Source organism: Peromyscus leucopus, chromosome 4, assembly GCF_004664715.2.
Source record: "Peromyscus leucopus breed LL Stock chromosome 4, UCI_PerLeu_2.1, whole genome shotgun sequence".
Taxonomy (NCBI): domain Eukaryota; kingdom Metazoa; phylum Chordata; class Mammalia; order Rodentia; family Cricetidae; genus Peromyscus; species Peromyscus leucopus.
In genome coordinates, this window is record NC_051066.1 from 129532014 (window position 1) to 129547531 (window position 15518).

At 48.1% G+C, this 15518-nt stretch overlaps 1 protein-coding gene across 1 annotated transcript in view; it reads left to right on the top strand.

The window, feature by feature from the left end:
- The window catches only part of LOC114705587 (DNA (cytosine-5)-methyltransferase 3C-like), a 36305-nt gene extending 27518 nt beyond the window's left edge, over positions 1-8787 (top strand). The window contains exons 16-19 of the mRNA XM_037205319.1: positions 982-1067; positions 4230-4299; positions 4952-5070; positions 8102-8787. Coding sequence (XP_037061214.1) covers positions 982-1067; positions 4230-4299; positions 4952-5070; positions 8102-8243 — 417 coding nt within the window. The 3' untranslated portion in view covers positions 8244-8787. The remainder of the gene's footprint in view (positions 1-981; positions 1068-4229; positions 4300-4951; positions 5071-8101) is intronic.
- The last annotated feature ends 6731 nt before the right edge of the window (positions 8788-15518 follow it).

Here is a 15518-nt window from a genome sequence, read left to right on the forward strand (position 1 = left end):
AGGCTTCACCTTCACAGCTTCACATAATGGCCTCTCTGGGACACCCGGACACACTCCTGGCCTCAGCTGCTTTCTTTAGTGGAGGAGGAAGATTCCACAACCCTTTTCTTGTATTTTTGACTCTAAAACCAGAACCATGCTGCTGGGTAGGGCTGGAATTTGGGCCCTTTTCAGTTAACATCCGCATCAGCTTTCTGTTGTTGAGGGTCTCCTTCACTGTTTGAGCTTTTCTTTAATTCCTCTTCACAAGCTGGAAACAAAGTTGGGCGGGGTCCTGCCTTGCCCTGAGGTCACCACTCCATTTACTCCATTTAACATCAGGCTTTTAAAAACAAAAAACTTTTTATCTCCTTGAACACTGGACTTAGCTCCACTACGCTTCCTGGTGCTTCCTTTTTCCTCGTAAGTGTACACTTGGCAATTCTCTTTATCCAGCTTGGTCCTTTTCATTATAGATCTGCCTAAGAGTGATGACTGATAACCACACTACACAGTTATCCTGAAACCTCTTCAATTTAGCCTCAGGCAGATTTTTTAGGATAAAAGCAGAAAGCAGCCACCTTCTCTGCCAAAGAATCACCAGAATGGTCTCTAGGCCACGTGTTAATATTCTTCTCCTCTGAAACTTCTTGAGCTGGGCCCATGTTGCTCTCAGCATTGCCATCCATGTTCCTACTGGTATGCCCCACTTTCAAGCTTTAGTGTTCAACTGCTTTTCTATCCAAAGTCCCAAAGTCCACGTCCTGCCAACAGACAGCATGGTCAGGTCTCTCACAGCACTACCCAACTTTTGTCTTGGCCACTGTTCTTTTGCTGTGAACATCCATCAGCTCTGCTCCAGCCAGCCTCTGGGTGGGAACTGGTCTGTCTCCTTTCCTCTTGTTTAGCTAGGAAAGCCTGGTCAGCCGCCAGGTCAGACCTGGGCTGACTGACAGCTGAGTCTTGAGGTGTCCCCCAGCAGCTCCCCTTCTCTTCCTGCAGTGTAACCCAGTGATGATCGATGCCATCAAGGTTTCTGCCGCTCACAGGGCCCGATACTTCTGGGGCAACCTCCCTGGGATGAACAGGTAAGAACCCTGAGTGGGACAGGTAACAGACATATATGTCTGACTGACATCCTAGCATTCTAGAAAGTTTTAGAGCTTTAGGATGCTCTGGATGAGTGGAGCACTGGGCAGGACTCCTGGGGCCGCTGCCTTGCTCTAGCTGCAGGGCAGGCGGGCGGGCGGGCGTTTCTCAAGGTCCCCAGGATAACAAAACTGTGAAGCCTCCCTGTTCTTCCTGCTGTGCTGTCTTCCATTGCAAATGTTTAGTGTCAGAGACACCATCCTCTGCCCCTGAGATGAAGTGGGCCTTGGCCTAGGTGACTGGTGACCGACCAGGGGGAAGAGCTGAGTGACAAACAGTAGCACAGATGCTGGCTCCCTCCAGTTTTCTCAGTCAGGGACATTTTCCACCCTTAAAAAAATTGCTTTTGAGATTATAATGTAATTATAACATTCCTCCCTCCAAGTCCTTCCTTATACTCCTCCCTGCTCTCCTTCAAATTCATGGCCTTTCTCTTTATCAGTTGTTATTGTATGCATATATGTACTTGTGTATACATATACATTCCTAAATATAACCTGTTACGTCCATAGAATGATATTTGCATGTACAGTTTCAGGGCTGACTGTTTGGCACTAGGCAACCATTTGGTGTGATCTTCCCTGGGGAAGGCCACCTTTCCTGTTCCCAGCTTTTCTCAGTTGCTTATTGTTCTCTGGGTAGGGCTGAGGCCTCGTGGGCTTTTCTTCGTCCACTTTGGCATGTTTGTTGGTGTCATCCTTACTCATCTCACATTTGTGTAGCCATACCCAGTGTTTGGTCTCAGGATTAGACACAAAGCAAGGAGTTTTGCAGGCGCCTCCTTATATCATCCTTTGCGATTTCAAGAACAGTTTGCTAACTAAGACCAGCAATGTGACCGTAGTGACCGTCCCGTATATGCAAATGAGTTAAGCTGTGAAACACTTTCAGAAAGGTGTGTTAGAAGCATAAACTTTGAGAGTCTGGCAGAGTGTGGACAGAAGTCAGAGGGTCCTGGAACAGCTTGGAGGTTTCTCTTAGATATTGTGACATTTTTTAATTCAAATTTTTAATATTATTTTTACTCCTGGGATAGATAGTATTTATTCAGCTAACCATCTAATTAAAGGTACCATGTTTTTGTTTGGAGTCACATGGGCTGATTTACTCAACAATCAAGCTCTCCCTGCCAAGCGCTGTATTGCTACCAATTCAATGGGGGACACAGGGATGTCAGTGGCTCTTGTAGAGTAGACATATTAGTGGGAGGGGTAGAAAACACAGTGAGTAACTGTATGTTTGTGGTTGGGGAGGAGGCCTTGGAAAGTAGGGTAGGGAAAGAGAGAGACCTCATCCAACAGAACTAAAGGAATGGAGCCAATCCAGGCAGAAGGGAGGGCTCTGGGATAGATGGTGGGCAGGTATTCCCAGACCAGCTTGGAGATCAGTATTCTTAGGTCAAGAGTGACTGGAAAAGAGAGATGCAAGTATCTCTGGCTAGATCCTGCAGGCCTGGTACATGGTGCCACTTAGCTGTACATGGGCATAGGGTACCACAAGAGATTAATTGTAGTGAATTGAAGCAATTATCTCTTAGATATTGTGACATTTTTAGATATTGTGAGGGCACTGGGGAGGTGGCACATTGCAGAAGGAGGTGAGATGGCCAGCTGTTACGCTGTGTCCCAGAAGGTGCCATCCGCTGAGAAAGCAAATGAAGTTGGTGGCAGTGTCCTCTGGAGTTTATAGGATGATGGGCTGTTGTAACTGAGCGCTGATGGGTGACAGAGAGGGTGTATGAGTTGTCATGTGGGCTGAGGCCTGAATCATCTGGTTTGTGAAGATCTTTTCACTATATAGCCCTGGCTGGCCTGGGATTCCTTATGTCGACCATGGCTGGCCTTGACCTCACAAAGATCCTTCTGCCTATGCCTCCTTAGGGCTGAGATTAAAGGCGTGTGCCACCATGCTCTGTGTTTGTATGAATCTTAATCGTTCAATCTATATAACACCGAGCTTTCCATGTCCCCTTTCTCCTGGCCCCTCACCTTACTTAGGTCCATGGAGGATATAAAAGGAGATAGGGACCAGTGAGATGGCTCAGTGGGTAAGGGAGCTTGCTGTACAAGCCTGATGGCTTGGCTTTGATCCCCAGAACTCCTGTAAAGGTGGAAGGAGAGAACTGACTTGACCAAGTCGTCCTCTGACCTCCAAACATGCACTGTGGCATGCATGTCCACATACATCAAACACACATGTACACATTAGTAATAGATTTTTAAAAGCAGAATTAGGGCTGGCGTTGGACAGCTGAAAGGTGTGGTCAAGGGAAATTCTTGGCGTGACTCCTCAGCCCCTCTGTGGCACTTGCTCTTTTATTCCTTTTGAGGTCCCTAACTGGGGCCACGACAGTGTTGATGGCTCCCCCATGCAGATGTTTCGGGCTCTTGCCTTCTCAGCTTACTTGTCTCTGCATTTGCAAAACTGGTTGGCAGAGGGAAAGTGAAAAGTTTGAGTGTCCTTCCTTGCGAGGATGGCACCCACTTAAAGCCTCTTGAGTTTCATTTTTAAAGTGTGGAATGCTCTTATAAAAGCGATTCACCAGCATCTAGACCAGTGGTTCTCAACCTTCCAAATGCTGCGACCCTTAAACTTCCTCATGTTGTGGTCATGCCCCAACCATAGTTATTTTTGTTGCTACTTCATAACTGTAATTTTGCTACTGCTATGAATTGTAATGTAAATCTCTGTGTTTCCCAGTGGTCTTAGGCGACCCCGTGAAAGGGCTGTCCACCCCCAGAGGGATCAAGATCTACAGGTTGAGAACCGCTGATCTAGACCAAGTTCCTCTATCACATTTTCCTGGTCTGCACAGATCCCACTGTGGTGCTCCTGTCCCTCTGTGGGAAGCTCACTTTGCCCAATACTAACGTCTAAAGTTCAGAGAAACACTACCTCTGGGCCCTGGGCTGTACTCTTTGGGGACTAGCGGAATCTTGGTCTTACCACACAGAATTGTCAGTTTTCATCCTGTGGATGAACATGGTCACTGCCATAGTACACTTGGGCAAAACAGATTCTCTCCTCACCTGACTTGTGAGGTCTCTAGTGTAGACCTCCAGGGCAGATGCTGGAGAGTAACGGGTTTTGGCTGTTCCCAGGCCCGTGATAGCTTCAAAGAATGATAAGCTCGAGCTGCAGGACTGCTTGGAGTTCAGTAGGACAGCAAAGGTAAGATGCTGAGTGGTCTATGCTGCACCTTCTGGAAAACTGACCTTGGCTCTATCCACGTGGCTCCTGCTCACTCCCTCACACACTCCTGGTGCTGGGCCTCTTTCCTCTCCCCACAGAACTGTTCTGTCCCTTCTTCGAGTACAGAGTAGGAGATGTTCTTGGTGAATAACCTCAGTAAGAAAATGCAAGCAGGCTCTGCAGTGGTTAATGCTGGAGGTCCAGAGGCTGTGCTGCAGGTGATCTCTGCTGTAAGGAGCAGTGGCGGATGCTGTGAAGTCAGAGACGCACAGGAAGGCCTCTGAGTGCCTGCTCCTCCATGTCTGAGAAAAGTGAAGGAAGGCCTGTTGCCCAAGCTCTGGTTGGCCATGCTGAGTCTGGGTGGTTTTTGCTCTTAATGACCCTTTTGATCAGTAACTGGTGTCTTGGCCCCCATGTGCTCCTTCATGGTCACTTTTGGCTAAAATTTATGTGGCATTTGTGAGAAGCAGAAAGAATCTCTTCACGTAAGTCTCTGTCCTCTCTCTGTGTGTGCCCGTCCCCGCCACCTCTCCTAACTCGTGCCTTCCATCCTCTGCCCTCTGGATTTTTCTGAGCCTGACCCCACGTGGAAGCCTCCTGTGCTCACCCCAAAATGTTTTTCCCCCTCCAGTTAAAGAAAGTACAGACAATAACCACCAAGTCGAACTCCATCAGACAGGGGAAAAACCAGCTTTCCCCTGTAGTCATGAATGGCAAGGACGATGTTTTGTGGTGTACTGAGCTCGAAAGGTGAGTGTGTTAGTTACTCTTCTGTTGCTGTGATAGGACACTAGGAGCAAGGACATTTGTTTATTTATTTATTTATTTATTTATTTATTTATTTATCTATTTATTTGTTTGTTTGTTTGTTTTTCGAGACAGGGTTTCTCTGTGTAGCTTTGCGCCTTTCCTGGAACTCACTTGGTAGCCCAGGCTGGCCTCGAACTCACAGAGATCCGCCTGGCTCTGCCTCCTGGGTGCTGGGATTAAAGGCGTGCGCCACCACCGCCCGGCCTAGGACATTTATAAAATGAAGAGTTTATTTGTGCTTACAGTTCCAGAGGAGTAAGAGTCCATCATGTCAGGGAAGTAGGAAGCATGGCAGCAGGCACGGTGGTTCCAATGGCAAGCTGAGAACTGACATCATGAACAGCAAGCATGAAGGAGAGAGAGAGAGAGAGAGAGAGAGAGAGAGAGAGAGAGAGAGAGAAGGAGAGAAATAGAATCTTTAGACTTGCAAAGGTCTCCCCTAGTGGCACACTTACTACCACAAGGCCACATCTTCTAAATGAAACTACACGGTGTTTATCACTCTGTTCACCACAGTGAACAAGGCTGCACTGGGAGAGGGAATCTGTGGGGACAGAGGCAGGAGGGAGAGTGTGGAATCAGAGCCAGTGGCACACAGAGCCCTCGCTCCGTAGCCTTAGTTGCTGTGGTTCCTCCAGGTCCCCCTGGCCCTAAGCATTGGGTCTGCGTGATAATAGTTTTTCAGAACTAGCCCTTCTTTTCCCACAGAAACGGCGACACTGTGGTGATGAGGAATCTCAGGCATGAGGTTCGTAGATAACACTGCCTCTCTGTCAACTGCGCTGCCCTGACATTTTCCTGTCCCAGCTTTCTGGGTTTTTAGGAAAATGGGAAACCCCTCAGCTCTTTGAGCCACACTCCTCAAGGGGCAGCTTATTTCTCCTTGGCCACAGATTGTCTTTAACCTCTGACGCTTTATTGGACTACGTTGTCCATTGTCACGTGGAGATCTGACTCTTGGATTTCAAGTTTTTTTCTTTCTTTTTTTAAATGTCGCAGCTCTATTCTGAAGACTTTCGTATTGAATATTTTCATCACAAACCTCAGTTCTGAGTTTATTTTTTTCTTTAACAAATAGCTTTAATAAAAATGTAACCTCTTTTTAGGGGTAAGGCAAAGCTCCCTCTGTAGCTAGCGCACTCTGTAGCCAGCCTGGAACTCAGTATGGAGCCTAGGTTGCCCACAGACTCACGGCAGCCAGGCTGCTTCAGTCTCCCAGGGGCTGCATTACAGGGATGAGCCGCCATACACAGCCTAGAAAGTTAATTTCTGGGCTGGTGACAGGGATCAGCAGGTAAAGACACTTGTCGCACAAGCCAGACAACCTTAATTTGACCCGAGAAAGTTGTCCTCTGCCCAAACACATATAGACATGCACATACATGAACTAAATAAATAATTGAAAAATAGTAATTTCTCATTCGTAGAAGAACTGTAGATAACATTGCTCAGTCTATCTATGAAGAGATCCTTCTGCAAACCCTGGCAAGGCGTTCAGAGTTGTGATTCAGAGGCCTGGTGCAGAAGGATGACACAAAGCAAAGGGAAACCACGCTGGAGGCAGTCATTGGCTCAGTGGTGCTGTTCCTAGAACTGGGTTATCAGAATTTCTTTCTTTAAAATGTTATTATTGTTGGTGTTTTGCCTGTGTATTTGTCTGTGCCTGGACAAATGCTGTAGGCAGACTCTGAATTCTTCTTTTTTTTTTAAATTTTATTTTAGGTGCATTGGTGTTTTGCCTGTGTGTGTGTCTTTTATTTTTGGTTGTGAGCCTAGCCTTTAACGGCTGAGCCATCTCTCCAGCCCGCCTGTGTGTGTGTCTGTGTGAGGGTCCCCTGTAACCGGAGTTACAGACAGTTGTGAGCTGCCATGTGGGTGCTGGGGATTGAACTTGGGTCCTCTGGAAGAGCAGTCAGTGATCTCACTGCTGAGCCGTCTCTCCAGCCCCCAGACTCTGAATTCTAAATTGTACTCAACTGAACTGGGGTTGAAACATCTGCTCTGCTGTTTTGGGAATGACTTTGTTCCTTCTTCTTCTTCTTCTTCTTCTTCTTCTTCTTCTTCTTCTTCTTCTTCTTCTTCTTCTTCTTCTTCTTCTTCTTCTTCTTCTTCTTCTTCTTGAGACAGCGTTTCTCTGTGTAGCTTTGTGCCTTTCCTGGAACTCACTCTGTAGCCCAGGCTGGCCTCGAACTCAAAGAGATCCTCCTGCCTCTGCCTCCTGAGCGCTGGGATCAAAGGCGTGCGTGACCACCGCCCGACTACTTTGTTCCTTCTTAAAGAGACTGTGGGGCTGAGGAGATGGCTCTATCACTACAGTGCTTGTCAGGCAAGCGTAGGGACTTGAGTTCAAGCCAAGTGTGGCAGGCGGAGCAAGGGGATCGATCTCTGGCACTTGCTGACCGGCCAGCCGAGCCAAATCTGTAAGTTCCGAGAGACCCGGTCTCAAAAAAAAAAAAAAAAAAAAGGGAATGCCTGGCCCCTGAAGAATAACACCGGAGGACTGAGGATAACCTCTGGCCACATGGCCACAGACATGTGCACACATACATCTCTCCACCCCAGGAAATTGCTAAACTTCTCTCATTGAGTTTTGAAGTCAAATACAAGTGCATGGGCTGACTGGCAATCGTGCATGGATTAAGTCACACTAGGCACTTAAGAATGGCCCCTGTGCAGCACATAAGGACCAGAAGCATAGTCCCAGTGCAGGGGACAGGAGACAGCACAGTGCCCTGTGACTCAGCTATCAGCTATCAGCAAGTCTTCTGAGGAACCAGTGGAACTGGTAGTCTAGAAGGTTCCTTTGAGCCCAGTAGTCCTGACCGAAGGCGTGGGGAAGTGTAATTGTGGGCAGAGACAGTGGCAGCCTGCTAGCTTTCCTAAGCCTGGACTTCCAGAACACAGCTGTTCTTGGTGTGCTGGGGACATGGGCCCTTCTAACCTTGTGTCTTTTCACTCTGTGCTCTCCCAGGATCTTCGGCTTTCCTGCCCACTACACAGATGTCTCCAACATGGGCCGTGGTGCCCGCCAGAAGCTGCTGGGAAAGTCCTGGAGTGTGCCAGTCATCAGACACCTCTTTGCCCCCTTGAAGGACTACTTTGCATGTGAATAGTTCTACCCAGGACTGGGGTCTTGGGGCTAATGCCAGCTGTTAGGAGTCATACTGGTCCTGGAAGCACCCCAGCTCTGCCCTTCCTTAGCTCGCCTCTGTGGGGTCTCACTATATACTCAGTCTTTTCTGCTCGGTGGTAGCAGAGCCTCCTGGCCCTACAGGGGAACCTACTTGTGCACAGCTCAGATCTGGCATCTTACAGTGGCCCAACGTGGTTCTTATGTTTTCCCAGTTTTAAACTTTACAACCAAGCCGGGCGGTGGTGGCACACACCTTCACTCCTGGAGCTCGGGAGGCAGCGGCAGACGGATCTCTCTGAGTCTGAGGCCAGCCTGGGCTACAGAACAAGTTCCAGGACAGCCAAGGTTACACAGAGAAACTCTGTACTGCAAACCCCAAACCAAAACCCCAAAACCAGAGTCATGTGACAACATGGGAGAAACTGTGCTTTGTTTCAACAGTTTTTTGCTGATTTCTAGGCTGAAAGATGACAGATGAAGAGCTTACCCTTTTGTTTAATTAAAGTCAATATTTCTCATCTGTACTTTGTTCTTCTGTGGAAGTGTGTCATCCATTCATCAAGCACAGGGATGCCCAGGGTCTGCAGGGGCTCGTGGAGCCTGAGATCTCCTGCAGTGCCCTCAGGACACTGCGTCTCCATCCCCTGGGAGTGTCTCACGGTCCTTGCTGGGAGCCCCATTGACAGTCCCTGCTTCATTTGTGGCTGCTCCAGGGCTAGAAAGGCCTGTTCAAGCCTTAAATTCCAGTTCATTTTCTGTTGCTCCGACTTGCTGGGCCTAGTGGCATCCCTTCAATTCCAGCACAGGGGAAGCAGAGACAGGTGGATTTCCAGGAGTTCGGGACAGCTAGGTCTACATATCAAGTTCCAGGCTAGCCAGGGCTACACAGTGATACCCTGTCTGAAACAAAACATCCCCTCCCCCCAAAGAAAACAAAACCTCACATTCTGACCCAAAGCAACTCAGCCTTTATTTGTCTTACATTTCTAGGTCACAGACCATCATCGAGAGAAGTCAGAACTCAAGCAGGAAGTGAAGCAAAACCATGGAGAAATGCTGCTTACTGGCCCACTCCCTGGTTTACTTAGCTTTCTCATAGAGCCCAGGCCCACTTGCCTAGGAATGGCGCTGCCCATAGTGGGCTGGGCCCTCCCATATCAGTTATCAATCAAGATAATCTTTCACAGACATTGTCACAGGCCAATCTGATCTGGGCATTCCTTGAATCGAGACTCCCCTTTCCCAGGTGACTCTAGGTTGAGTCTAGTTGACAATACAAACCAACTAGGACATTTGGCAAAGGCTTGATTGTGACACTCATCTCCAGACTTCTTAGGAAGCTGACTAGATGATACCCATGCAGAAGAACATGAGCCCTGACTTCTACTGTTCCTCACAACTTCCGTGGGAGTCTGCTGAACCTCATTTCCCAGTTGTCCAGTTGACATGGTGCAGCTACCTTTAGTGACCAGGATGGCTGGGAATGGCTTCTGTGATTCTAGCAAGCTTTTTAAGTTTCAAATTTCATCTATTATTATTAATTAGTATGTATGTGTGTTTAGCACGGCATGTGTGTTTTGGAAGTCACAGGACAACTTTGTGGAACGGGTTCTCCCTGGGCATCCAACTCAAATCATCAGGCTTGTGAAGTCGGTACCCTCCCCCACTGACCCATCTCACCGGCACGTAATGTAATCTTTCATCTAGACTGGTTTAGAGTGAGTTGAATGCCCAGACTAACATCATATTTATTGACCATTTAAAGATGTACTTGTTTCCTCACACTCAAAACTGCAACCGCCTCTGATGGCTCCTCCTTAGTTTGGCTGGAGCCAGCTAGTGACCAAGGTGTCCAACACCTGGAGCCCATCATGACGTGTTCCAGCCTTTAGTCAAGAAGCAGGGGCCAAGGAGGACCTACTTCAGTTACCAGCATGTGGGACGGAGGGTAAGATGCTCACGGGGTGCACGTGGCCCTGAATTAACCTCACACTGATCCCTCTCGGCTTCACGGTGTGACATGGCCAGGGTCTCAAAGGGTCTGGCCCAGGGTTAACAAGTGCAGATAGGGTGAGAAGAAGCTTTGCAAGTGGAAGGATGGAAAACCACATAGGTTATTAGAAAGTTGCCTCCGGCTAGAGCATCCCTGCTGAGGTTTGCCATGGAGACACAACTGGCAATTAGCAAAAGACTGGGCCTGTGTACTCTCCTCTCCGAGGACTGGAGACCCGAGGGACGGCTGCTGCCCAATTAAGCCATCTTGTGTACAGCGTACAGCACTGCACCAAATGCCAGGACAAGATGAAGCAGAATAAGCAGCTCCCTCCTCAGAACCTCAAGAGAAGAAACCGACGGGCCCTCCAGGTGAGGGGCTCTAGGGTGTCCCGGCCTGCTTGTGGGGTAGCTGGTGGAGACCTCGAGGGGGGGCAGTTGTAACTTTTCTCAGGGTAGGCTAGGCTTGAATGTGAGTGACCCAGGCTGTGTGGCTGTGGAGGAGTATAAACATATTGGGACGAAGGTTGGAGCTGGCATCCCGTGGAGGTCTCTTGGAGCGCTCTCGTGGGTTTGTGTCTGGGGTCTGACACACTGCTGTATTGCCTCAAGCAGATGCCTCGAGTTCTGGAGCTTTTAATTTCACATCTAACAGGCGAGAATAACACATCCTGTATACTTTATAGGTTGGTGAATTCCATGGGTGAGATCTGGAGAAAATGCTTTGCTTCGTGCCTTTTAGGCAGCAAGCCTTACACTTGTAGTAGATGGCATTAAGGAAACGAAAGCCATCCATCATCTTGATGTTAATGGCAATGAAGACGGTGGTAATGAGAGCAACAACCAATGATTATGAATCATGAAGTCCTTAAAAAAGGATGGGACAGTATTGCCCAGATGTGCAGCAGCTGCCCACTGGCAACAGCAGCATCTGGTGTTGTGTCCCTCATTGTCCTCCGCCGTGTGAGGTCTTAGTGTTGTTAGGGAAGGAGCAAGGTGGCTTTTGGTGAGAGGTGGGGATCTTGTCTGAGTTTCAGGACCCGGCCCCGGGTCAGTCCGACGGCCGTGTGGTGGTGGTCGGGTGAGCACAAGGCACATGGCTCTCCCATCCTTCCATCCCTCTTGTTTTCTAGCTAAGTAATTAAGTGTCTGCACTGGGATGTTCTTGGTTCCTTATTCCTCCCTGGAGCCAGATTATCTGGGTCCTCGTATTGGTGGCCCATTCCTCCATGTGAGTGTGGGTGTTTTGGTATCTTCTTTGGGTCTCTCCGCTCCCCAGTTATGAACACACAGGGCTGGTATGTGGCTCGAATGATTGAGCGTTCTGGAAGCATGGTTGAGAAATGCTATTGCCTGCAGTTGAGCCCTCCTAGCAACCTCTGGGAGGCCTGACCACTGCAGCTATGGGGGCAGAGAACTGGGAGAGGCCACCTCACAGGGACACACAGCTATCAGGCTTAGGGTAGCAAGTAGAAGCCTGATCCCTGCAGCCAGTCTGTCTTTGCTCCTCCATCCTGCCGGCATCTCGTTTTGCTTTGCTTCGGTGGAACTTAAAATTCCCCGCAGCCCTCGGCACTTGTACAGTTTGCTGCCTTCACACTACCTTCCCACCTTCCCACCTTCCCATCTTCTGGTCCCCCTGCCCCCCTTCCTTACCGCCTATCTTACTTCCTCCCTTTCTTCTTCTCCTGTCAGAATTTATTGAATTAAAAAAAACTTAGAACTAAATTTTTACATGTATGAGTATGTGTGTGTGTGTGTGTGTGTGTGTGTGTGTGTGTGTGTGTGACAGTCTATGTGTGGAGGTCAGAAGACACTTGTGGGAGTCAGTTCTCTCCTTATGGTTGTGGGTCCTGTCTCTATCTCCCCGGTGCTGGGGTTATAGGTCACGCCCAGCTTCTGTGTGCACGCTGGGATCTGAACTCAGGACCTCGTGCTTGCTCATCAAGCACTTTGCTAATGGAGCCATGTCCCCAGCCCCTGTTTTTGATTGAGTGTGGGTCTTGAAGTCTCTACACATGGTACATCACCATAGCCTGTAACCTTGGCACTGGGGAGGCAGAGGCAGGGATATTTGTGCAAGATGGAAGACAGCATGGTCTACAGAGTGAGTTCCTGCCTGAGCTACACAGTGGGACTTGGACTCCAGAAGCAGCAACAGGAACAAAAAAATGTTGTGGGATATGTGTGTGTGGTGTGTGTGTGTGTGTGTGTGTGTGTGTGTGTGTGTGTGTGTGTGTGCTGAGACAGAGTGGTATGTATCCCAGATTGGCCTTGAACTTGTGATTCTCTTCCTTTCAGCCCCCAAATGCTGGGATTAGAGGCTGGGGCCACCATACCCTGTTTCCCAAACTGTTTCTCTGACAGGATGAAATTCTCTTTTCCACTTACTTTCTGATCAAAACGTACTGAGATGGAGATAAGCTTGGTGTATTAGTCATTTTTCTTGTCATTGTGAGCAAGTCCATCAGGCATGTCAGGAGAACATGGTGACAGGCCTCTCTGTGGAGCTGTGAGTGTGTGGCAGTGTGTTTACAGACCAGTGGAAGAGGAAGTCGAGAAAGGGGAATGCCAGTATTTAGCTGGTTCCTTCCTGTCCCTCTTTTCTGTCCAGACCAGGACCCCAGCCCATGGGAAGGTCCTCACCATGCTCAGCAGAGGGCTTCCTTCCTCAGTTAAACCCCTTGGAAAATGTCCTGCCCTCACAGCCATGCCCAGACTCTTCTAGCTGACTCTAGATATAATCAAATTGTCACTAAGGATTAATGGGCCACGAGCTCCTCTCTCTTCTCTATGGGAGCTGTCATGGAGTGAAGGTGAGTTTTATTTCAGAAACTGATTCAGGCACCGAGACTCCCTATGTTTCTAGAGCTGAGTACTTCACTCCTGTATTAGAAGCACCCCGGCCCCACCCCAGTAAAGAGGGTATTGCTGTGTAGCCCAGGCTGGCATAGAACTCAGCCTCCCAAGTGCTAGGATTCCAGGAGTGCACCACCATACCCATCTCAAAGCACCTTGTCCGTTGATCTTATCCCCACATGAATGTCCTCACATCCCAAGCAGCATGGCCTGTAAAGAGTGAAATGATTGCCGGGCGGTGGTGGTGGCGGCGGCGGCGGCGGCGCAAGCCTTTAATCCCAGCCACTCGGGAGGCAGAGGCAGGAGGATCTTTGTGAGTTCAAGGCCAGCCTGGGCTACAGAGTGAGTTCCAGGAAAGGCGCAAAGCTACACAGAGAAACCCTGTCTCGAAAAACCAAAAAAAAAAAAAAAAAAAAAAGAAAAGAAAAAAAAAAAGAAGAGTGAAATGATGAAGCTGCACAATTTGACAATTTGATAACTGACATGAACTGAAAGAGCCCAGACCTTACTGACACTTAGTGAGCAATTACTATGTGCTTGGTGCTAAGGACTTCACACAGGGTTGGGTAAAGCACTTGCCGCCTATGCAGGAGGACAAGAGTTTGGATCCTCAGCATCCACAAAAAAAAAAAAAAAAAAAAAAAAAAAAAAAAGCCCAGTGGGTACTGTGGTCCATTTGTAATCTCAGCACATGGAAAGCAGAGATGGGGATCACCAGAGCAAGCTGGCTGGTTAGACTAGAGAATTGGTGAGCTCTGGGTTCAAGTGAGAGACCCTGTTTTAGTATAAGAGGTGAAGAGTGATAGAGGAAGACACTGGGTGTCAACCCTGGGCCTCCATACCAGTAAATACTCCTTCACGCACACTGGCACACATTCAAACATGCATTCACACACACATATACCTATGCATAAAAATATATACGTAAAAGAAGAAAAACTTTATATAGGTCTATTTTCTCCCAGGGGTGTGTGGTGCTGGGGAGGGAACCCAGGGTCCTGTACATGTTAGATAACTACTGTACTGTTAAGCTATGACCCTGGCCAGTACATATCTTATTTAATTCCAATTCCTAGCAGAGGCGGGGTTTAAATCCAGATCTACTAGCTTTGCTACTTAGGATATGTTTTCATATATAAAATTACAAGTATTTTAGATGGACTATTGTTATTGATGCTTCATTATAATTTTAAGAGAGTCTCACATAGCCTGGGTTGTACTTAACCTGGTCCTCCTGACCTCCTAAATTCTGGTATTAAACTATGCTCTGCTATTTCCTCTTGCTGGTATTTCCCTATATGAGCCCTTTTAGAATGGTAATAGCACATCTTTTGGGACCAGTGTCAACTCTGGGATGTTTTCCCATGCTGCAAAGTGAAGTCAAGTCTCTTGTGATATGCTTGGCGTTCTACTACCATGGAAACTGTCAGTGTGCAGGCTGGGAATACAGCCAGCCGGTAGAGTGCTCACCTAGAATGCCCAAAGGCCTGTGTTTGATCCTCAGCCTCACAGAAAATGGATGTGGTGGTTTACAACTGTAATCCCAGCACTCAGAAGGTGGAGGCAGAAGGATCATCAGTAAGCCATCTACTGCTACCTTGTCAGATTTCTAGCCATTCTTAGGAAAATTCCCTGAGATTCAGAAATTGAAACTAGGCCCAGACTTTCAGGGAGCCAGCGCACACAATGCAAGCGCCTTGCTAATCACTGCCTTTGCCTAGCCCTCCATCTGATCTGTTGTTAGACCAAGATTGGAGTCACTCATGTGTCCACTCTGCCTCTTTTGCCACAGTAGAAACTTTTGGAAGTCAGAGGCTACGTTTGCTTTTATCTCACCATCAAATGCCCAGGGCCTGTTTGGTCAGAGAAAATAAAGGCTTGCAGTCAGGTTTGGTAGCACAGGCTTGTAATCCCAGCATTCGGAAAGTAGCAACAGGAGGGTCAGGAGTTCAAGGTTATCTTCGGCTACATAGGAAGTTGGAGACTAGTCTGGGCTATATTAGCTCCTTCTCAAAAAAATGTGAAGTATATAAATAAGTGGTATTGAGACAAAGAAACCATTCTGAGACCTAGATCTGTGTTGATATATTGTGTATCCTAATAAACTTCTCTGGGGATCAGAGGACAGAGCCAGCCACTAGACAGACAGTGGTGGCACACACCCTTAATTCTATCACTCAAGAGGCAAAGATCTGTCTGGATCTCTGTGAGTTCAAGGCCACACTGGGAACAGCGTCAGGCAGTGGTGGCACACGCCTTTAATACCAGCACTTGAGATCTCATGCCTTTGCTGGGAAAGCACACAGGCCTTTAAATCCAGGAAGTGATATCGCTGGGTGGAGAATGGTATATAAGGCATGAGGAGACAGGAACTGAGTAGCAGTTCAACTGAGACCCTCAGGAG